Source organism: Miniopterus natalensis, chromosome 3 (assembly GCF_054644295.1).
Source record: "Miniopterus natalensis isolate mMinNat1 chromosome 3, mMinNat1.hap1, whole genome shotgun sequence".
In the NCBI taxonomy this organism is placed as follows: domain Eukaryota; kingdom Metazoa; phylum Chordata; class Mammalia; order Chiroptera; family Miniopteridae; genus Miniopterus; species Miniopterus natalensis.
The window spans coordinates 62549043-62573380 of record NC_142083.1 but is presented as its reverse complement, the minus strand read 5'-3'; the positions used below and the strand labels follow the sequence as shown (position 1 = coordinate 62573380).

The following is a 24338-nucleotide window of genomic DNA, read 5'->3' as shown; positions in this document are numbered from 1 at the left end:
AGTCCCGAGGTTCCTGCTTAGACTCCCAATGAAAGTAGTTCCTACAACAGCCATTCTACTCCCTTGTGATGATGTCAGTCTAATTCCAATAGGCCATTTCACCTCAGACCCAGAAGTGCAAGCTCCTACAGGGAGACTGAGGATCTGGGTCATAGCAGAGAGCTTGCACCTACAGAAATCTGCATTTCCCAGGTGGCGAGCACGTCTGCCTGACCCTCCACACACCACATACCTTAATAAGATTAAAATCGGAGCACAGAATGAAATAACTCTTCAGGCAAGGGCAGAAGAAACACTTTTGTGCATGTTTTTCCCTGCATTTCTGGGCGATCCACATCCCTAACTCAAGGGTCAGCAAACTTTTTGGTAAAGGAACAGAGTAGACACTTTAGACTGCAGGCCACATGGTCTCTGATGCAACTACTCAGCTCTGCTATAGTAATGCGAAAAGCAGTAATAGACAATATATAAACAAACAGCATGGCAGGGTTCCAGTAAAACTTTATTTGTATCAAACAGGCAGGTTAGATTTGCCCAGGACACCAAATATAGCCCATGGGCACCAGTGTGCCACCCCTTTGCTCTAATAAATCAAGTATTAGCCTTTTCTGGCCAATTTCCCTCTCTCCAGAATTTGGCTCAGCTACCTTGAAATACAGTGCTTTGCTACCCTTTACCTCCCTACCATGAGATGCTCCTAGACTCTAGGCTCTGCTTCCCTGCTAGGGCTACAGTATTTACGTATTAATAATGGTGATGAAAGAATAATAATAGGAGTTAACATTTACTGGATGCGCCTTTTCTAATGTGCCAGATTTCATGCTAAAATCTTCATAAACATTGTCGCACAGAATCCTCAAAACAATCTAATGAGATAGGTATAATTTTCATCTCTATTGTACTGATAAAGAAAATGAGGCTGAGAGGGATACAATTTTCTTCTTAGAGTCCCCTGGGTGAAGCTCGGTTCTAACCCCAATCGGTCTGGATCCAGAGCGAGAGTTCTTAACTGTCCCCTGGCTGCTTCCCAGAAGCACATGTGGCTGTCCAGACAGAAGGTGTGTCTGTCCAACCACTCGTCCTACCCTGCTGGATGGTGACAGGCCCCTCCAGATGGCATCCACTGCCTCCTGGCTGTGGCTCTTCCACTTTTCACAAAGTTTTAACATTCAACACAAATACAAGTGCCAAATACCAGCCACCACGACCAGAAAATGTTATGTTTATGCCTTTGTCTTCCCTCCAACGGTGAAGCACCCGAGGGTATTAGAGAGCTGCATGTACCGTCAGCTTGTCCCTTAGGATCAGAGTCAGCTAGGGAATCCTGACATGGCTGGAAATCCTCAGAACACAGCATGTGCTTCCCCAGGATATTCCCAAATGAAAACAAGGCTGAGGGCACTGAGAGCGATGGGCTGTGTAAATACACCCTGGAGGGGCCTCAGAGATTGCTGGGTAGAGAGGGGCCTCCTTAGAAGAAAGGATCCAATAGGAAATTTTAAAACAAAGTCAATGAGATGATTTTGAAATCCTGCTCTTATCTTCCTGATAAAGAGGACCAGATTTGTAGCACTTCACTGTAATCTCCCCCATGTGTTTAAGAAAAAATGGTAAAAATCAACTGTTTTGATCCCACTGTAAAGGTACAGGTTATCTTTATACCAATAGAGGAGAAATGAGAGCAAGTTAATGAAAATTCGTATTGGGCCTGGGAATGCAGCTAGAACACATATCACCTTGGCATCTGAGCTCATCACCTTAACCCTCCAGCCTCCCATCCTATTCACTTGCATTTGGTGAATAGGTTCCCATGTGGCAGCGTGTCATGATTCAGGGCTTGAAGATGAGCCTTCATCCCACCCTCCATCCCACAGATCACCTTGCCACGTGCGTTCCTGCGCAATGGTGCAGAGACCTCTTGTCGCCGGGCAAATGGTCAGAGCAAATGCTCACCCACTGATTTTGCTGTGTGGGCTCCACGCGGGCCCCTTAGTTCTGACAGGGGCTTGTAGAACTAAGTCCTTAACACGTCTGCCTTCCTTCTGTGGCCAGTTGTATAGAAATGCAATGAGATGCACTTCATGGATAACTTATTTCAAAACAGCTGCCACTGAAGCAACCTGTGTACACAGTATCAGGGTAAGCGAGAAAGCGAACATGACAATGCGTGGGCTGGATCTCCATCCCCCAGTGGAAGGAACACCCCAGGGACATGTTCCAAGGTGTGAACACAACACGGTCAAAACGCAAACTAAAAATTAGGAATAGTTGTCCAAAAGGATAAAAAATTCAGTAAGATAAATATACTGAAGGAAGAAAAGAACACAGATTGAGGGGTGATTTTTTTTAAATGATATAAAAAAATCTATACGTGCCAATGAATTCCAAATCAAGGAAATTTAAAAAATAGTTTTCATCCCTAAATACAGTGCTGCTGCTTTTTCCCCTCCAAACAAGCATATTGGATATTTCTTTTTATATCACTACTGCTTAATTTTTGAAAATCTGACCAATGCATTTTCATTAAGTTTCCCCTCTGACATTGACAAATAGGAACAAATAGTGAGGTTCTTGACTAAAATACTAATGGAAAAAGTACAATCCTATTCAAAATAATTCTTTTCAAAAACAGCATTAAAATTTGCAATATTACCCACAGGTTTAGGCAGCAAACCAAAGTAAACTAATAGCATATTTAACTAAATAAATATATCTTAAGCTATTCTTACTCCCAAGGACAGATATAAGAACATTTTCCACATATGGAAGGACTCACCAATATGAATACTGACCTATGGCAAGTTTCTAAAGTCAATACTCAGTGTAAAATAAACCCACATATATTGAATTGCTATTGTCAATAGCTTTGACTGCATATATGTCTAGAAATACTAGATATACCTTTGAAAAAGCATGACATGACTATTATAAATTGCACAGCCATCACTTTTATGTCACATTATATGCATGCAACTTCAATAAATATTCAACCTAATTCTTATTTTTAACATTTTAAATAATCCATGACCTTAAAATTAAATCTAATACTAAGAGATCATTTCCTTTAGCAACTCAGCAGAAAATTAAGCAGTTTAAAAGTTAGTACCATATTTTTTTAACCCTCATGAGAGTAGACACTATTCTCAGAAAAGCACTATCCAAGGTCACAGTGAAGGTAAGCATAAGAGTGCTTAACGCTTGCTCCCCCAAATTCAGCATGTTTCTGTCAAAACTAATCTCTAAATACTGCACAGAATTTCCTTGGAAGACCAAAACTTTCTGGTAGAAAGAAGACCACCTCAGTGACCAAACAATAACGGTTATATATCCAAATTTCAAAAGTCGGATTACTTGGAAACAACCCCATCATAACACCTGTTGGATAACCATTATAGATAAGTACATAATTGGGTAAAAACGCTCAGAATATTCAAGGGTGCAAAGGACAAATTATTGATGTAGACTACTGGCTATTAAAACTAGTCTCCATGGTTCAGCTCAAAGTTTGTAATGTCCGAATCCCAATGCATTTTATAAATTCAAAAAGCCAAGTCCAAACCTCACACAGCAGTAACACATTGTTCAAAAAGAGAGACTGGCATAATGCAGACTCAACTAGTGATCATTTGAAATGAAACAAAAGAGAAGATGCAAGCTCTCTATAAAATATCCACTCATCCAAGAATACTTTGAGATGCTACTTGTCATGTTTACACAAAAAATTCTTCTCAATTCTTTCAGACCTTGTACTTCAAGCACTGTGGTTGGGGGTGAGGGTGGGGTGGCACATGAAACAAAACTCCCACCAGACATAAACCCAGTCAGAACAAGAAAAAAAAATAACGATTTGTATTTAACTATCCTACAGACCTATAATGAAGACCAACAGAAATGCTGTCAGTAACGCCTTTCCATATATGTCTTTGGCTGTTTACTACCTCTTAGCCTTTCAGCAGAGGTTGAATACCAGAAGTTTCCATTAATGATCCATAGCGTCCCCGCTGCTTACATCTCAGAGTGCCTCACGCAGCTCCTGTAAGTCACCAGGGTCCTCATTAGTGACGAGGAGATGCTGTCAGCTGTGCCCTGGACGCCTGAAGCCTCACTGCCAGCGGGAAGCCACACCCAGGGCAGGTTTACAGGGGAAATGGCTATTTCGGTAATAACTGTTAGCCGTAACATTCGAGTGCTTTAACACTCGTTTACAGACCTCCAACACCCAGAGTGAACATCTATGTCCTCAGATAGCCAACGTGCCTAAGGGGGAATCTGAACCCACTTAAAAAACTGGGCTGCCCTTAATAAAGACCAAAGCGTTTATTTTTGTGAACACACACACGAACACAGTCTAGATTAAGTGTTAATAAACTAATGAACATTGTTCAAATGCCCACCTTTTTTTCCTATCCCCTCTCATAAGGCTTGTAAAAAGAAAAAATCATCGCTGTTTCCCAAAGCCCAGAGAGGATGGGCTCCAATTCCTCCCCTTCCACCCCAACAAACCCCAAAATAGCTAAAACACACCACAGGCCAGGGGCCATTCTAGGTACATTACACACACACACACACACACATATGTATGTGTGTGTATAATGTGTATACATATATTAGTGTATATATACACTTTCATCTATATATGTACATACATGTATTGAGAGTGTATATATGTATATATATGTGTATACACACACACACACATTCCTCATAGCAACCCAACAAGAGAGGTTTTCTATATTCCCCATTTTATAGGCAAGGAAACTGAAGTACAGAGAGATTAAGTAACTTGCCCAAGGTCACACAGCTAATTAATGGCAGAACTGGGAATGTGCCCAGACTGGCTCCAGAGGCAATGCACAAAGCCATGAGGCTATGCTGCAAAAAACCCTTAAACAACTCAAAGGAGAGTCTGATTGCTCTGCTCAGCAGGAAAGTTTCAGAGAAACATGTCAGAAATTATAGTTTTTACAGTCTCCATAATAAAAAGGATTGGGAACATTTGGGGACAAAGTTATCTTCCAAAACTGCTTTTGCACTGTTTCTACATAAACTGTAACTATTAAAAAGGAATAGATATTCTTTTACCATCCCAGTCAGCCAATACTGAGAAACCAGGATCATATAGAAACAGAAAGGCAGGGAAGACTATGGAGCAGCAAATCCTCAGATTTACAAAGTACTCAAAATACTAACCTGTAAACTGGACCTAGACACTCCAGAAAATGACCACATCAGTTATTTAACAAACTAGTCTGTAAGTACTTTAAAAATGAAAGGAGTAACATAAACTTTTGGGAGGACGATTTGATAAACTATCAATTTGTCTCAAGTAATACTCTTTAACTCAGTAAATTCTTGCTTGGCAACTTATCCTTAGGATTATCAGAAATGCTCACAAAGGTTCATCTGGAATAGTATTCATTATAAAAGTAATTTTAAATAGATTCTAATTTTTGTTAAGGGTCCAAAAATAAGAGAAAGGATTAATCTGATTACATCTAAATGATGCGGAAATATGGGGGCTACTGAGAATTTTTAATGCCATGGGGAAATTAATAGAAAGTATTGTGAAAAGAATACCAAATTTATTATACAGATATACAGCAAATACTATGACCATCTACTTTATATAAAACATTATAACATAAATAATCATTATCTCTAGGTGGTGCGATTAACATTCTTTTTCATGTTTTCTATGTTTTATAAATTTTCTAACTTCAATAGTTATGAAATTGATAATCTGGAGAGAAAGACAAAATTTTTAAGAGGAAAGGCATTTGGTCATGAAGCCTACGTTTATCCGTCTCGTTTCCTTCTTGGATAGCATTAATAGATCATGAGATTGCCTTTCCTGGAGAATATGTGGATTTCAGCAAAGGATCTGACAGTCCTCACGAAGCTCTCCTGAGAAATGTGGGCTGGCTGATAGTCAGGGCTCACTGAGTTGTTATTACTGAAAAGGCTGCACCAAGTATCATGGATGAGCAGACGGCAACAACGAAGCCCTGCTTCTGAGCTCTGCACGTGGCTCACGCACCCCATCAGCATGGGCCCCAAGGTGCACTTTCCAACCTCATAGCTAATGTAAAGCTAGGAAGAAGAGTTAAATGTGTCGATGGCAGGTGTGCAAAGCAGGTAACAGACACTAATGTTGCCTATATTTCTGGAACAGAATTTAACACTGATTTGAAACCTTGGGTCTTGCCAATTCCCTGGCCAGTCCATACATAGCACTTTCCAAAACCAAAAAGTGTTTGTCCGATAAACATCAAAATTAGGATTTGAATAATTCTGACAGGATGAAACGCCAGTCTGAAACCAAGGTGCTATTTAACAAGGTTAATAATTGTAAAACAAACATTCAGTTCAATTATAATTTTACAAGCGTTACTTGGCAACAGTTCCTGGGAAGCAATGACCATTCTAGACTAATAACAGTCAATATCAGGTAGCATTTCTGATGAAAGGAGGTAAGAACCCCACTGGCATCTGAAAGTACTGGGTACATTTCTGACCTTCTTTAAAGAGGGAATTCAACAAAACAGAGTAAGCCCAGAAAAATGTGATCAGGGGCATTCTAAGTCTGATCGGGAATATTCAAAGGAACTGGGACTATTTCATTAGGAGGACATTTAAAAGGACTGACCCAATGTGTAAATGTTTGCTCTGTGATTCTGTGAAAGGGAAACCAATTTTTTCTTTTATACTGGAAATTACAGTCTGTCTTCTGTCTCTACCGCTCGGCTGAAACATCTCATCAAGGTCAGCAATGACCTTCAACTTGCCAACTTCAAAAAGCACTTCTCTGCCCCATAGAACAGATGCCACTGCATTCTATACACAGCCCCGGGCCTCCCCACAGCACTCCCGCCTCCACCTCGGGGACAACTCGCTCTTATCTCTCTTTCCTAGTTCTTCCTTTACTCACCCGCTAGATGTCAGAGGCTGATTGACTGTCAACCTTCTCATCTTTCTATTCTCTCTCAAGGATTCTATTCAGTCCTGTGGGTTTAAACAGTCTCTGTGCTGATTACTCCCAAATTTAAATTTCCACTATTGGCTTTCCTCTGAACTCTAGATTCTCTTGTATAGTTAGAAGCATTTCAAATGTACTATGCCAAAATATATTTCTTATTCTATGTCCTACCCTTCAATTCAAGTCTTCCCCTCCCAGCACTATGCACTAGGTTGCTCCAGCCAGAACCCTGGGAATCATCTTTACATAGCCCCTTGCCCTCGCCTGTCACATCCAATCCACTAGGAACTTCATTCTAACTCCAATATAGATCTCAAATCAGACCACTTCTCCTCACCTCCACTGCTGCTACCTGAGCCAGGGGATCATCATCTTTCACAATGACATGACTTGCCAAGGGCCTCCTAATGGTCTCCAGACCAGCCTCCTCAGAACACCAACAAAAGGTCTGCTTAAACATGTTGGATCATGACTCTCCCACGCTTCCCATGTTTGGACGACTTCCCAAATGTATGTTGAAAACAAATCCAAAAATCCTTACCGTGCCCTAAGACCCTTCACTATCAGAAGCCTGGACCCCCCCACCCCATCCAGTACCATTCTCCCAGTGTGGACCCCCCTGGCTTGCTCTCTTGTGCTTGGGTGCAGTAATTTCAGACACCAGGCCTTTGCACAGGTTGTTCCCACAGATTCTGCCAAATTGGCTACTTCTTTTCCTTTATGTCCCAGTTTAAAAGTCACTTCCTTAAGAGTGCGCCTCTGATCCTCAGCCTTGCGCCCCCATTATTTTCTGTCTCAGCCCTTATACCTCCTTCATGGCACCCATCACAACTTCCAAGGAGTTTGTTTCCTTACTTAATTTTTGTCTCTCTCCTTAACTCCACCTGCTTGGAATGTCCGTTGCAAGAGGGAAAGGATTTTACCACCTTAACCCCATTGTACTTGAGGATCAACAACTTTTAAGACTCTGCCCCAACACAAGACAAATCTTCCTAAAAATAAGAGCTGTCTGGCAATGGGACAGCCCTGTACATGTGAATGGACAATCATGGGAAGAGAGCTCAAGCAGAAAGTGGGCGACCGCTTTTACCAAAGTTGATATAAAGGGAGCCCCCGTGCTGGGTGGCAGAGTGGGCCAGATAACAATTCAGGGCCCCTCCACGCACTTTCCAGTGTTATAAATAGAATGCTTAGGGAATTTCAGATTAAGAATATACTTTTAAAGTAGCAAACATCATATTATTTCCTCATGAGCAAAAATTCTCTCTAAAATGGCCCCATTAAACAACCTTCTACCCTGATGAAACGCAACTCGCCCGCAGTCGAACCAGTGCAGGCTCCCTCTGCGAGCCCTGCCAGGTGTGGTTTGGGAATACCGCAGCCCACGGTGCCCTTCTTTCCAAGCTGCACGAAGTGTGGCCCAAAAACAAGCTGGCAGATCAAGCAAACCCACTTGCGGTAAACCTAACGTTCCACTCTTCATTCATTTGTGATGCTGCTCTGTAAACACACCAGGATCGTTTTATTTAGCGGCACACCCATTAATAATGCAGAGATCTTTACACAGGCAGGCGGAGAAAATTAGTCCTGAGTGATTTCGTTACGACAGTGTCTACACGAAGTCAAAGGGACTGAGTCTCATTACAACTGATGTAGAAGCTGCTGGCGATGCAGACATCAGTGGTGGAGCTGACCACCACACAAAAAGCAATGCAGGCAAGTTTTCCACCTCTCTATCTGCTGGAATCTAACAGTCCCCCAGTAATTCTCCTCTACCTCACAGACATAGCAGAGACCTAAGGACCAATCTAAGATCATTTCTTCTACTTTTTTAGCCTCCTTCATCTTCACTGACCTCCTCCAAATTGTTTTAAGTAAAAGATAAAATAAAATTTGGCAAATATTTTATTCTGATGGCAGCTTTACAAGGATTATCCAGTTAATCAGATTAGACAATGCACCACTAGATATTACAAAATGTTGCAAATAAGCCTAAGAGGCTAGGAACTTTGTCCCTAAATAATTTTTCTCCAAAAATTTTTTCAGGAAGGTAGTAAACATTTTATACTTTAAAAGCCAAAGACACTTAAAATTCTGTTTTATAATATCCAGTGTTAACCATGCTATGGAGGAATATGTGTAAGAAGCAGGGAATATCAACCCTGAGAACCTTTTCTAAAGGGCTGGTGGGCAACACCTTTCCATTTAAAATGCAACTCCCTTTGATTCTGCAACCTGACTACTGGATACTTACCATATGTATAGACTCTAATCAGTAGAGTAAAATAAGGATACCACAGTGTTCATTTTTAGCATTGCTTATAATAGCAAACACCTAGAAAACTCAAAGCGCCCATCAGTAAACCACAGTACATCCATAATAGGATAATATGATGCTGCTACAAAAGAGTTAGGCAGATTTCTATGTGCTGACGAGGAAAACCTCCAAGATATACTACGAAAATAAAAGCATGTGCCTATCTCAACACACCTAAGTGTTCATTCTTGAGAATTCTGGAAGCATATATGAAAAATGTAAAGGGGTTGTCTCTGAGAAACAGGACTGAGAATATAGAGAATGTAACTACCACATTTACTTTAAACTCTTCTGTACTGTTTAAGTTATTTTTACCATGTGTATTTATTATTATTTCACTAATAAGGATAATGACTATATACAGTATACTCTGCATTGCCTGGAAGCATCTACTTGCTCTCTGTAGGGCTGGGAAAGAAAGCACCCTTTGCCAGCCCCCACACGGCAAGCCACGGTACCTATTAAGTGGGTGCTTGGCCAAGCTTCCGGAGCCAGGCTAGCACCTTCAGAGGCTGCTAAGGCCCATGCTCTCACTCACTCTCTCCCCCTTTGTGTGGCCTAGATGCATGAGCAAAGAGAAATACGAATTTCTGATCTTCCAGTTTAAGACCTATATTGTCCATCTCTGAAAAGAGAATAAATAGAGTTATTCCACTGCAAAAGATACCAAAGAAAAATCGGTGTTTCCTCTAATGCTATTATGTAATTGCATTATTACAAAACCAAAATCAAACAAAAATGTTTCCAACTTTAAAGTGTAGTGCCCTCGGTTTCCCCAAATCCCATGAGAACAAGAAAGATCAGGCTCCAAGGGGCTTTCTCTCCCAATCTAGAATTTTGTGTTTGCCTCGCTCAGCATACTAAACAACTCTTTCAACTAAAACTGCTTCCCTAAATTAGGGCATGTTAAAGTTGAAAAGATGAAGTGAAATCTACAAATTTCTTCATGCTGAAAATCTTAAAGGCTATGTGAACTTTCTTTTATACTTATTCCACCAAAGAAACACGTCCAACCCCACAGAAAGGGAGGGGGGCAGGAAACAAAAAGAAAAGTCATGGGAAATCATGCCTCTGGTCGTTTGTGTTTTTTTTCCCTATTATTTGACCCAAGACTTAAGGGGGATTAATTAGTTAGTGTCAAGTGATAGTAACTAATTTTCCAAACTGTATAAAAGAAATCCCTTTTATAGTACTTTTTCTTTGTCGGAAGGTTGTGATACACAGGCATTTACCTAGATTGTTTTATTTATACACCTTTTTGTTTGTTTGTTTTGCTTTACTGGTGAATATACAAAGTAAGGCCAAATGTCTATTTGGAAAAGTCTAATATCTTCTTAGCTGAAAAACTTTGCCCACTAAATCTGATTTTATATAAGCATTCTGACAAAAAAAATAAAAATAGTGATTTCATTTTTTACTGGAAGGGCATACAACTAACTAGTGAGTTAAATGAACAAGCTACAGCCTGGTTCACTGAGCTGTCTGTGGTACTGAAAAATGACACCAAACTGAAGTGTACTGAGCTCCGTTCTTCATTACAGTATATTAATTCATGCACTTCCATCCGTGACTCACCTGAACCATCTTATTTTGCCAGTGTGTGTATAAACATTTTACAAAAGGTCACAGTGACTTGCTTTCCAAGGTTCTCCTTGAAAATGTCAGGGTCTCCCCATGCTTAATCAATTCTGGTATACAGAGCCAGAATGTTGGCTAGAACACTTACTTTTCCTGAGTGCAGTAGGAAATGATACCATGCACCAGAAACCTACACTAGCTAGCTCTCACTAACAATCATCATACTGATATGCTAAAAAGAAAAAAGTGTCGTTTTAAACTACATGCTACCTCCAAGGACATGCTCTGAATGGCAACATAACCCCTGCAGTTAGTTCCTTAATTAAAAGGTAATATATTTGGAATTCTTACTAGTAAACTGAGATTGCCTATTTGCTTAAGACTTATAAAAGTTATAGCAGTGACATCCATAAGTAAAAAAGTCTGTGCACTTGGCTTCTCATTGAGCTTCAGAGTGAAGTATTTCGGCAATACCACTGACTATTCTCTGGATCAATTAGAACATTCCTATCTTTTTCTGGTTCTTGCCTTCTAGCTCACAGTCTCCACATTCATTTGGCCTTTTCCCATTTTATATTTCTTTAAAGAGCATTTCAGGTAAGAATTTAGAGCTTCAGCTTGAGGAAGAAATCCCTCTAGATCAGAGATATTCAACCCATGTGCTGCAAGAATTTTTGAAATTGCAATACCTAACTGTTTAGTCAGGGGCACTGGTCTCTTTTCCCTTAGATTGCCAAATTAAAAAATAAGAACAGCCAACACAACTGCAGCCATCTGGTGTGAATTAATCAAACTTATACCTATTTTTTGTCAGATTGGCAAAAATATATATTTGGTGTGCCACAGACTTTTAGTAATTAGCTTATGTGTGCCATGAGGTGAAAAATGTTGAAAATTGCTGCTTTAGATAAAATACTAAGTGTAAAATCTACAGCCAAAACAACTAAATGATATTAACCAAGCATGTATTCCAAAATTATATTAAGTGTGATTAGTTGAACCGAAACCATGTATCATATAAAATAAACCCAATTTTTAAAAATCTAACATTTTGTAACATTTATATTACCCCAACAGCAGAGAAGTTCACTGTGCTTCTTGGCTTTAGAGAGGCAATCCATATCTTCATTTTTCTCACCCATGTTACACATAACCAATATATCTATGCATCTTTGTAACAGAAATTGTCCTCAAAATTAGCCAATGAATGAAATTCTTTCAAGTGTGACAATCTATAAAAATATGATTTTCTATATTTTATTAGTTTCTGTAAGTTTGAAGAGTTCTAACGTGGTATCAAATATTGTTTACAACACGTAATTAACATTTGGCAGCTCCTCTCAGACTTCTATAAGTTATTTTAAAAATATCTCAATAATTCTTAAAAAGTCAGTATTTTTAGGGAGACACTTTGTTTTTTATATTAATACCATCAAATGTCCTCCCTCATGAATGTTTGTGTAGCTGTGTGTTTTTCAGAAGGAACAGGCAATAATACGAAGGCTGTCTAGCTACATGATACAAGCTACTCACCTCTTCTGACTTTAGGTTCCTCATCTGCAAATTGAGCCAAAGAATCCTTAGGCCTACTTTGTTCCTTCCAGCTCTGCCTACTCTTCAAGTCAAAATGAAAAGATACACTTATAATGCTTAAGTTACATTTTAGTATCACTTTAAAATGTTTGAATCTCAAAAGCGCATGATCATTAGTACCTAATTAAAGACAGACTTATATAAATTATTAAATTTTAAAGGGTTCAAATGTGTGTTTGTCTGGTTTTGCCAGTGCAGTTTTATTACTTACCTCGAAATATTCCCTCTCTTTCTAATTCTCATTCTCCAATCTCATTCCTTCAAAATCACACTTTCCAAAGTTTTTGCAAATTTGAAAGCAAGATGAAGTAATTTCTCCCTCCCTCATGTGGGGTCATGTGCATTTTTATTTTGTTTGGGCAATAGTTAGAATTGGTTTCTTCCATATTTAGTATGTATTTGCTAATTACTAACTTAAAACTAATTTAATTTCTAATTAATGCAAAGTTTCTTAAATCCGAAGGCCACCCCTGAAGGAAAGTAGGTTAAATTTGAGTTTAATGGTTCCACCAAATGTCTCACAACTGCTCCAAAAATATCAGAAAAAACCTATTAGTGTAAATTCTACACTGGAAAATTCCAATCACTCTTAATTTTTGAAAACTCTAGCAATTTTAATTCACAAATCTTAATATACCTTTGACTGAGGCTACAGCAAAGTAAACAACTCAAAATACGACCCATGAATTTTGTACAGAGGATTCTGAAATTGTCAGTAACAGCCAAATCTAACAATAGAGCTCCTGGCTGCATTTAAAACATTTTCCTAACAAGACCTCTCACAAGGGCAGTAGCCTTTGCTCTTGACTGACATTTTTTAAAAATGATGAAATGATTGTAGCTAAGAATCTACCAAATACAATATATACAAAACTTATATTCAAAACTTACAACAATTATTTTTTTAATGATGGGGGGATAGAGAAAGGGTTAGAGATTTCTCATGTCTTATTTATATGCATCAGCTAGGAATATCACCAGCCTATTTTCTTCCCTAAGCTACATTATAGAAGATGATACAGATGGATACAATCTTCCATAATGAGGCACCCACTAGGAAGAGGTGGTATCAACAAGAATACACGTTTACCCTACAGAGTAAGGCGAGTGCATAACTGGCCTTAAGGAAAATAAGTGCCTAAGTGGATCACCTGAGAGACGCTAGGGGGAAATCTGAAGGGCTTAATAAATACATCCCAGAAATGACTGCATGTTTACATGCTGCGCTGTTATGTTTTTAACTTCTTGAAAGAACAGCTCAGGTGCTAATGTAAGAACACAGCATGTGTCTTTTGTAACCTCAAGCAAGGACATGAGGATTTGAAAAAAAGCTCTGCTGCCTTGAGCTTCTCCAGGCTGGTGGCATGACTCTGGGTCATTCATAAACAGCAGAGCCTACGTTACCTGTATTTCCCTGGCGTGGTACACGATGATCAGACCGAGCAGAATGATCGTGGAGAGACTGATAAGGCATTTCAGAGCTAAGGAATACAGCGACGCCTGCAACAAAGTCAGACAGAAGCACTTTTAAGAAAGAAGCACTTTTAACCACCTAGGCCTCTGAGTGGTGGGTGGCTGGGAGGGTCAGTTAGCCCCCCAGCAAGTGGGCCTGAACCCCCAGAGGGGTTTGGAGGTGGCTGTCTTGGCCGGGTGATCTTTCATATCGCTTCTCCTCAAGGGGAAGCGAGAGGAGGGGAGAGCCCGGAAGGCGGGTGACCAGGCGGCCAGGCAGCGCGTTCTCGCCGTCGCAGACCCAAGCGCAGCTCCCAGCTCTGGAAACCGGAGATGAAGTTATTCCTGAGTTTCAGCTCTCCGGGTTGAAAGGCGCCTCCTAAATCCCGAGCACCAGGAATGGAATAGCGCATGCCTTCCCCACACACTCCCGAAACCGCTTATTTAATCTACACAAAAGCGCTGGGCGCTCACTGCCTCCAGAACTTTGCGCACGGAAAGGCTTCCGCTCCGGAGTTGCCTTTCGGACGATGCGTGCGCTTCTGGGACACGCTCGCTGTCCCAGCGGGCACCTCCAAGTGTCCCGGGAAAGCTCGCAACCGTCAGGCAGGGAGTTCCCACCGGTGCCAATCCCAACCACCTGGCCTCCCGCTCTGCGGCCCCAGAGGGGCGGGCAGGGTTCGAGCGCCTACCTTGTCGTAGGCGCCCCACGACAGCTCGGTCTCGATGACCATCACCACGATGCCGAACATGCCGAAGATGAGCGCGTAGTCGCTGAGACGCTTGCGCTTCTCGAACAGGGCACGCCGGTGGCCCAGCTTGTAGCCGATATTCTGGTTCTTCTTTTTGCTGGACTTGGTGCCACTGCTGCTGCCGTGCCCGCTGCCGCTGCCGCCGCCTCCCGTGCTGCCTCCGCCGCCGGTTCCATAGAGCGCCAGGTTGTTGGAGTTGTTGTGCTCGGGCTTCGACACCACGATTTCGGGGGCCGAGGGCGAAGCGCCCGCGGCGGCTGCGGACGGCGAGGACGCGCCGCCACCTCCTCCGACGGGCGCCGCGGGCTGGAGCGGCTGTGCCTCTGAGTCCATCTCGTGCAGGTTCCGGCGGGACGCGCTCAAGTTGCTCAGCGGCCGCATGACGCCCCCGTTGTACCTGCAGCTGCTCATGGCTATTTCGGTGAAGGGGTTGCTCTCGCGGCGCGCCTGGGGCTGGTGGTGCTGGTGGTGCGCCGGGTGGGGGTGGTGGTGGTGGTGGTGGTGCGAGAGCGGGGGCCCCGAGCCCAGGCTGCCGAGGCTGCCCGTGGGGCTGGCGGCGGGCTGCAGGCTGTGGCACTGGTGGTACTGGGAGGCGGACGCGGGCTGCTGCGCGGACTGCTGCCGGAGCGCACTGGCATGGCTGGACGGAGTCAGCTCGCTCACATTGAGCTGGCTGCCCCGGCGCGACGAGCAGCAGCAGCAGCAGCAGGACGAGCCGGACAGCGGCGAGGAGGTGCGGGTCCGGAAGGCGCCGCCGGGCGAGGAGGTGCGGAGCAGCAGGGACAGGTTATCCCCCGCCCCCGCCCCGGGGGCGCCGGAGGAGGCGCAGCTGTTGCACCGGAGGCATGGGCTGCTGCCGCCGCTGCCCGGCTGCTGGTGCGCGAGGTGCGGGGGGTGGTGTGCGTGCGGGAGGGGCGCGAAGGGCGGGCACGGCTTGTCCTGGCTCTGCTGCTGCTGCTGGCAATGCAGGTGTGAGGAGCGCGGCGGCGGCGGCGGCTCCGAGAAGAAGCCGCGCTGAAACTGCAATGGGGTTTCCATGTCGGGGCTGTTAAAGCTGCAGGGAGACCAGGCGGTGGTGCACCCTGCGCAATGCGTTATGGTCGGGAGCGGGGACTCCTGCTGCTGGTGCGAGGAAGGGCCCATGCCGGCTCCGGTAGAATCCAGGCGGCGAGTCCGATTGGTTGGGCGCACCAAAACAATGGGCATGACATCACCTGCGGGGACCGAGACCGAGTTTGCGGGGCGCGCGGCTTAGGGGAGAGGGTGTGAGAGAGGGAAAGCTAGGGCGGGGACCTGCAGGTTGAAAACCCAAGGGTGCGCAGGACAAGGTGAGGGCGAGGGTTCCACCTGCCTATTGGGAGCGCCTGTGAGCACCACTCAGCATGCGGAGCCCCCAGGCAGCGCAGCAGGCTGCGGGGGTAGGAGAAAAGAAAGAGGTGTTCCTCCCTGCCGCGCCGCCCCCACCTAACTCCTGCCGGACCTGCAGTCAGCATCACCTGTGCCGGGTACTGCAGCGCGCTGGGTCACCCAGCAGCGGGCCAGGCGCAGGGACAGTGCGGAACCCCGCCACTCCGCCGCCGTGCACGCTCAAAGGGCTGCAGAGCAGCCGCCCATCACCCCACGCCCACCTCTCCCTAATCGTCCCGCGGAGTGTGGGCAGCCGTCTGTCCAGCCAAATAACCGGGGGCGGGGGGGCAGCTTTGGAGAGAAAAAGTTTGGCAATTGGCTACACGAGTGCAACAGGGCTCGGGGGGAACCCTGGGGCCTGAGCCTAGGTTTGGCCTTAAAATCAGAGCGGGCTGCAGCCCGGATCTTCCCCGCCGCTCCGCTCCAGCCTCGCGGAGTCGGGATTGGCTGCGCGGAACTCCCGCCTAGTGCGCTGCGGCGCGGGTAGGGTTAACCGCCTGGGCCAGCCGGACCGGGGGAGGGTGGGGGCGGGGCCGGAGAGGGGGATCCCCGCAGTCCGCAGGGGGAGCCCGCGCGGGCTTCCCGGGTCCCCCTGGCGGGGGCGGAGGGCTTTCCCCGCTGCTGGCTGCTCACATTTGCGCCTCCTGCGGAACATGAGGGGCCGGCGCCCCGGCCGCCGGGTCTCGGGCTCCGGCGCTCAGGCCCTCTGGCCGCCCCGGTGGGTAGGTCCGCGGGCTCCTCGGGCTTGCTCGAGGGTCTGGGGGTCGCTCCGCGGCCGCCCGCCGCCGGCTCCGCCTCGGTTCCTCTGCCTCCCCACCTGCAGCACAGACACAAAGCGAAGCGGCTCGCGGACGCGCGAACCGAGCGGCTCTGCGCGCCCCGACTGCGGCGGGCGCGGGGCCTGCCGGCTGCTGCACCCGTGGGCATAGCCTGGCCGAGAAATTTCTAACAATAACTCGGGCCGAATAGAGCTGCCGAGGACACCGCTGGATTTGTGCTAATCGGGTGTAATAATAATTCGACTCCCCAATAAACCAATAAAAAAATGCATTTTGTGCTTCACAGATTTCCTGAGCTGTGCCCTGCCCTTAAACAATGGACCAGCGCCAGGCAGCGGCGGACCCTCTCGAGGATTCTTTGTTGCTTCTCCATCTTAAGCCTTAATCGTTTGTATTTGTTTGTAAATTGAAATTTCAGTCTCCCCACAAAATGAAAGAAATCGGCCACTTGAATATTTGTTTCCGTTTTTAATTGTGATTTTAAAGCACGATTTTTATGATAGAGATGATAATGAATTAGATACACCAAGAAAAAAGAAAGAAGATCTCCCTCATTAGGTAACTGGAATTCTCAGCTGGATCCAATTTCCTGATATTCTACTCGGCAGCTGCCTTAAAGTTGCTTACCAGGTACCAGCTCCAAGTATGTGTTTTCAAGGCCATGAAGCGAATAATTCATTTTAGGATATCCTTTTGGGCATGGCTTAAACAATTTTAATTTTTTTGTAAGTGCAAGTAAACGCATCCAGAAGAAAAAAGGGAGAGGGTTGCTTTCTGTTCCATAGTCCTCAACTGGACATAATGACTACCGTCAGAACTTGCATTTCTCAATAGTCTTGGTCAAGAATAAAATTTGAATGGCTACAAATTGGAGACAGCGCTTTATTGTTTTATAATCTACTAGGATTTTTTGGCAGTTTAATAAAACATGTTTGAAATGATCAAACTTACTGAATCTTTGGGGTGGCTGAGTAGACATGGCATGAATTGTGTGGTGAGAATGACTATTAAAAATTCTAATGAGTAATTTGGAATTACAATGAACACTTCCAAATTAAAAGTTATTCACCTGGTGTGAGACAAAAACCCAGCTCAAACACAAAATTCATCACCTTTATTTTCTCTTTATCACAAATTATACAATTGCCTTCTGGTTGCTCTATGAGGCTGATTGAGTGAGGAAGTTTGATTCATCCTTACAAATCAAAATACTTCAAAGAAGTGTTATCATGAAAATTAATTAGCTTTTCATAAATGTAGATGAAAAATCACATAGACCACCACCTCCAAGTATACAATAATTGTTACCAGTATTAATTTAGATATAAGGTTCTAGAGTTAACAAAATATCTTAAGAAAAGTAATGGTGGCACCTCTGTGTCAAACTGACTTTCTCAATTAGCAAAGCCAAGGTTTTCAATAGAGTTTCCACAAACAAAATAACAGGGGAAAATATTGTATTGTTTTCCATGTATCTGTGCCTTAGGGTGGGATTAGGTGCAATGCTGTTAATCGTGGAGAAACAAAGTGTCTACTGAGATTTATGGCAGTGATGTGTGGAGTTCCCAGTGCTCACAAAGGGGCCTCGGGGGAATGATGCAACGCACAAGAGAAGAAAGAAAGAAATTTGCACCTCAGTTTGAGGAACTGTCAGAACATCAAAACTCAGATTGACAATGCTTCCACCTAGTCAATATTTTGAAAAAGTTCATGAAGCAATATAATAAGTGAAACCTGCTGAGATTGGAGGGAGAGAAAAGTTCATCAGATATTTATCATCTTTCTGTTTTAAGGAATCATCTGATCACACACACTCAAAAAATAATCTTGCTAATAAATGTCTGCCTTTGGAGAGTATGAAACCTTCTAATTAGTATGATGATGAAAAATCACAAGATGCCCCAACAGTTTTATGTTTCATTTTTTTGTCTGAATACTCCTGACTTTATTGTTTGGGGCACCTTATACAGTACTTATTACTGGGTTATGACATGGGCACATTTGAGAGGTTCTTATTTTCATAATTATTTTCTTTATAAAACTAACAAATGAATTTTAAGCTAATACATAAACATTTAAAATATGCATATGGTAATTTGGGGGGATTTTCCCTATGTAGGATTCTAGAGATATATGTGACATGTAAAGTTAAGCAATCAGAGCAACAAAGACAATCTTCTTCCATGTGGAAAGTGCCTTGCACATAGTGCATACTCATTTATATTTGTGAGAGTGTGGAGGGAAGGAGAGAGGGAGGTAATGAAGAAAGGTTGAAAGAAAAGTCACAATACAACAGCCTACAACCTCCAAAGATAAGCTTTTGCAAAATTACCTTTGCTTCACTTTCTGCCAGTGAGATATATAAGTGCTTGACTTTCTCTAGTTTAACAGCAGAGGTCCTACTCATCCATGAAATGCATTTCCAAACTAATCAATTAAATACCTTTATTTCCACCAGTATAATTCTTTTGTAAAAATGGCCTGTTCTTTTCCTTATATACTAGAATAATTAACTGCTTTCCCATATTTGTTATATTTGAAGCTTGTGAATATTCAAATACAAATAACAACACCCCCCCACACACACACACACACATACACACACACTTAGCAGTCTTAGAAGAAGAATTTCCCCAGATCACAGGGACTTGGCGGAAAAGCTTCTGGTTGTTTGCACTCCAGTTCCTTATTTTATTCAGATTAATATTATGCCATAATTTATAATTCTCCTTTTCATAGGTTATTTGTTTGTGTTGTCTCTCTTTGTTGTTCCTTAAAAAGCAGGACTCTTGAATTTGGATGTTTCCGACCTACAGTATATCCAAGGGCAGCCAGAGCAGCCAGACCCAGCCAAGGGCAGGGGTCTAGGGCATCTGTTTCCCACACCGTGTGGTGAGGAAAACTTTTACCTACAAATAAATGTTTTTCTGAGATTTTTCTTTGCCCTGGTGAGTGAATTATTTGGTGGTGCCAAACACAGAGGTTGTGATAAGATCCAGCCTCTCTGGACTTGGTTGGCTTAGCAGTAAATGCCAATGAGAACCAGGGTACTAACAGCTGTTTTCTTAGCTCAGTTCCCTGAAACAGCAATTCAAAGGTCACAAAACCAGTTATCCTTAAACCACTTATTGTCCTAGCTTCATACAAAATTTACGACATTTAAAGAAAACATTAGAATAGTTATTATATGTATTCTTTATACTTCTGCATTATGATTAGAAAGTATCAAGACCCGAGTAAGATTACTGATGATAGTCTTGTTAATTTTTAGCAACGCCACTATTATTCAGGGACTAATGATCATGTAGGGGCCTATTCACTACTTTAATTAACTTTCCAAAATTTATCTACGACTCTCATTCTTGTCTCCTATCATTTCTCAACTAACTAGAGTATCCAGAAAAGTCTCAGCAGTGCCAGGAAAAAAAAGAAAAAAAACCGTACTAGTTTTGCAATAGTAGAATTGAACTGTTATGTAATTAAATAGGTGAATAGGTTCGAATTATTGACTATGATGTCTTTTAAAAATAGTCTGTGGATTTCACAAACAAATATCCCTTGGCACTTAGAAACACACATCCAATCTAGAAAGTCATAAAAACACCTAGGTGGACAGCACATTGTAGTTTATGAGGCAGTTTCTCATGTGTTCTTTTATTTGAATCTCATTAAGAAGCCTGCTGGAAGGTAGGAAAGGTTTCACAGGTGAGGGCGATGCTTGAGACGCAGGGCGGGGCTGCCCCCCCTCACAGCCAGCGAGCAGCAGGGCACAGCCGGCTTCACACACGGCCCCTGATTCTGCCGCTGAGCCCGCCTGCCGGTCTCCCAGCCTTTCCTCCCTAGAAGAGCGGCCTGTTGACTCTGTCGACTCACACGGGCTTGTACTTCACTGATGGCCGGGAATGGACCACAGTAACTTATAATTACCATGCACGGTGTTTGAATTGCCTCGCTGACATTTTCTCACTGGCTTGGTTGGGATTCTGCTCTGCGATCAGTGACTATTGTCCTCTTGTGGACTTCATTTGGTCAGTAGACTAATTTATAAAGATCTAGTATAAGTGTGGATGGAATGGCAGGAATGTAATCATGCAGGTCAAGGTGCTTAATTAAAAAGAATTAAAAAAAAAAAACCCAACATACCCTGGTCTATTCACACAGTTTTCTGTCTACTTTGCTGGCAGCTTAGACGTTCCTATTTTCGCCCAGATCCATAGTACAAGCTGAAGGCCAATGAAGTGTACTTACTGACACTCGCAATGTCCGTTTTGCCTTTTTATATAACGGGAAGGGACAGACTCAGCTCCCTGCCCTGGGGCTGAGAGGAGCTCGCCTGCAGTCCTGCGGGGGTCCTGCGGGGGTCCTGCGGGGGTCCAGCCTGCCTCCCGGCCTCTCTGTGCTGGGCCGCGCTGTCCTCGCTGTGTCTCCGCACGGGCCCGGGAAGGAAGCCGGGCTGTGAGCCACACAGGGAGAGAGGCCCCGCGGCTCACCACGGGGCGACGTGGTGACCAGAGTGGGGCCAAAGATATGCCAAACCCCCCTAAACAATGAGGTCAAATCTACCACTTGGTGATCCCCAAAGTCCCATGGTGGCTCAGTACTGAAATATAATGATGCTACAAGCGTTCCCGAAGCTTTATTTCCCCCTGAAATCCAATGTATTTTCCCAGCATTGCTTTCTCCTCTCTTAGGATTAGGGCACAACATTCATTCTTTTTTTTTCTCTTTCCCTGTTAATTCTGTTCCTATGTGTTATTCTTCAATTCTCTGTTTTCCTTTTCCACCTCTTGCCAAACAGGCTCCAGAAACCTGCCTCTCTTTGTTTATCTTTATATTATTTTCTCCCTATTTGAAACTATTTTTAAATTCCCATCCTCAAGTAATTGCCTTAGGGTGAGGAAAGTTGGTGTCCACTCATATAACAAGAAAAACCCCACAATTTTCTAAGTTTAAACATAACAATGTCATCAACAACAAAACCCTCTAAATGCTAACAATGTTTGCATATTTTACACCTACTATACCAGGTTTTTCTTAAAAAGGACTTTTATTCAGTGTTGTTGCTGTTGTATTTTACGACTGTAAAATAGCACTTTTTTTCAGTAGCACTTTTTCTGTACTGTTTTAATGACTAATATTACTAATATTCAATAATTATAAGATACAAAATGATACTAATGATATAGCATATCAGGAAAACCCCCCACAAAAGATATATATTAGACAAATATCATGACAAAGCTCACTATTTGACATGGGTTTCACACTTGCTGCATGCCATGAGTACTAAAATGTTTTAAATTAGTTTAAACTATTAGGTACTTTCATTCACAAGTCAAGTTCTCTTAACAAAGGGTATTTCTAGGCTCATATGACTGAAAATATAATTAGGGAAGACTTCGATGCTGATTGATTCAGACATTAAGACGCCATCAGCGTTCCAGCACTTTCCTCAGATCTTGTCCTGTCATTGCACTCCTTCATATATACTGGCTTAATCCTCACGAAATTTTACCTTAAGGTAAGAAAAATGGCTGAGGCAGTTCTAGGTTTCATAGGCACAACCTCCCCCCCCCATCATTCAGAGAGGAGCAGATCATCTGGTCCCAACATGCCAAACAACTCTCTGGACACATCTATTGAACTAGAGAGGTTAACATATTCAGTCCTGAACCAGACTTAAAGAATGGTTGAAGGGAGGTCTAATGGGAATGGCTCATCAAACGAAGAATGTTGATAAAGAGATAGAAATTATTTAAAAGAATCAAATGGAAATTCTGCAGTTGAAAAGTACAATAACCAAAAGAAGAATTCACTAGAAGGGCTTAATTGATTTGAGCTGGCAGGAAAACAAATCATTGACCTTGAGGACATCACAAGAAAACCACAGGCTGATACAATTTGTGAATGTAGATGCAAAAATCCTCAAGAAAATATAATCAAACTAAATACATCAACATATAAAAAGTATTATTTATATATATATATATATATACACACACACACACACACACACACACACACACACACACACACACACACTATGACCAAGCGGGGTTTATCAAAGGAATGTAAGGTTAATTTAACATCTAAAAAATCAATTCGTGTAATACAACATGTCAACAGAACAAAACACAAAACCATATAATCATCTTGAAAGCCACAAAAAATACCTCTGACAAAATTCAAAACCCTTTTATGATAAACAGTCAACAAACTATGAAAAATTCACTGCTAATATCATAGTTACTGGTGAAAGGCTAAATGCTTCCCTCCTAAGATCAGAAATAAGACAATACCTGTTCTTTCACTGGGCAAGCAAAATAAATAAAAGGCATCCAGATGGATAGAAAGAAGTAAAACTATCTCTTTTCACAGATGACATGATTTTGTACATAGAAAAAGCCTAAGTAACCCACTAAAATATTAGAACTAATAAGTTCAGATTTCTGGATATAAGATTAATATTAAAAAATCAACTCTATTTCTCTACACTAGCAATGAGTAACTTAAAAATGAAATAGAAAAACAATTTAATGTGCAATACAATAAAAATATTTAGAAATGTATCAACAAAAATATGAAACTTTTGCATAAACTAAAAAATATTGTTGAAAGAAACTAAAGAAGTCCTAAATAAGTGGAAAGACATCCTATGTTCATGAATTAGAAGATTTAATGATTAAGATATCAATATTCCCCAAATTGATCTACCGATTTAGTCAAATCCTTATCAAAATCCTAGAGGTTTTTTTAAGAAATTAACAAACTGATCCTAAAATTCACATGGAAGCAGCCCAGAATAGCAAAAACGACCTTGAAAAAGAGAAACAAAGTTGAAGGACTCACATTTGTTGAATAAAAGCTTACTACAAAGCTACAGTAATCAAGATAGTGAGTAATGGCAGAGCTCATAAGAGCCTGGATTGTGAGATGTCTTAGAGGGCATAATGCTTTCAGGGCAATGTAACCCCAGCAATTAGAAGAATGCCAGGTACATAGCGGGTGCTTAATAATTGAAAGAAATGAATACATGCCTCATGAATAGTATACTCATAATCAATATTTATTGATTTTTTTCTGAAAGCCATCCTAGCTCTTGAATATACAAGCTGCTTGATCTCAGCATGTTTGTCAGATGCTTTAAAATGAAAGGTGAGGTTGTCTAAAACCCTTGCATTGTGGCAGATTACTTGATAAGTGTCAATTTTACCCATGTCTATGCTACAGGCGTTACAATAAAAGCATATTTCTACATTTTAAAAAAGTATGTAATGGGGGAAAAAGTAGATATATAAATCAATGGAACAGAATTGAGAGTCTAGAAGTAAGTTTTTACATTTATAGTCAATTGATTTTTGACACTGGTGCCAAGATATTTCAATGAAGATAGGCTAGCCTTTTCAACAATGGTGCTAGAAAAACTGGATATCCACATGTAAAAAACTAACTTGGACCCCTTACCTACACCAAGCACAAAAATT

At 42.5% G+C, this 24338-nt stretch overlaps 1 protein-coding gene across 1 annotated transcript in view; it reads right to left on the bottom strand.

Annotated features, from left to right (window-relative positions):
• KCNN2 (potassium calcium-activated channel subfamily N member 2) overlaps nucleotides 1-16755 on the bottom strand; it is a 135963-nt gene extending 119208 nt beyond the window's left edge. Inside the window, exons 1-3 of the mRNA XM_087815497.1 lie at nucleotides 16709-16755; nucleotides 14609-15882; nucleotides 13869-13964 (exon numbers count right to left, since the gene is read on the bottom strand). Of these exons, the coding sequence (XP_087671623.1) occupies nucleotides 13869-13964; nucleotides 14609-15882; nucleotides 16709-16730 (1392 nt within the window). The 5' untranslated portion in view covers nucleotides 16731-16755. The remainder of the gene's footprint in view (nucleotides 1-13868; nucleotides 13965-14608; nucleotides 15883-16708) is intronic.
• Between the last annotated feature and the right edge of the window lie 7583 nt (nucleotides 16756-24338).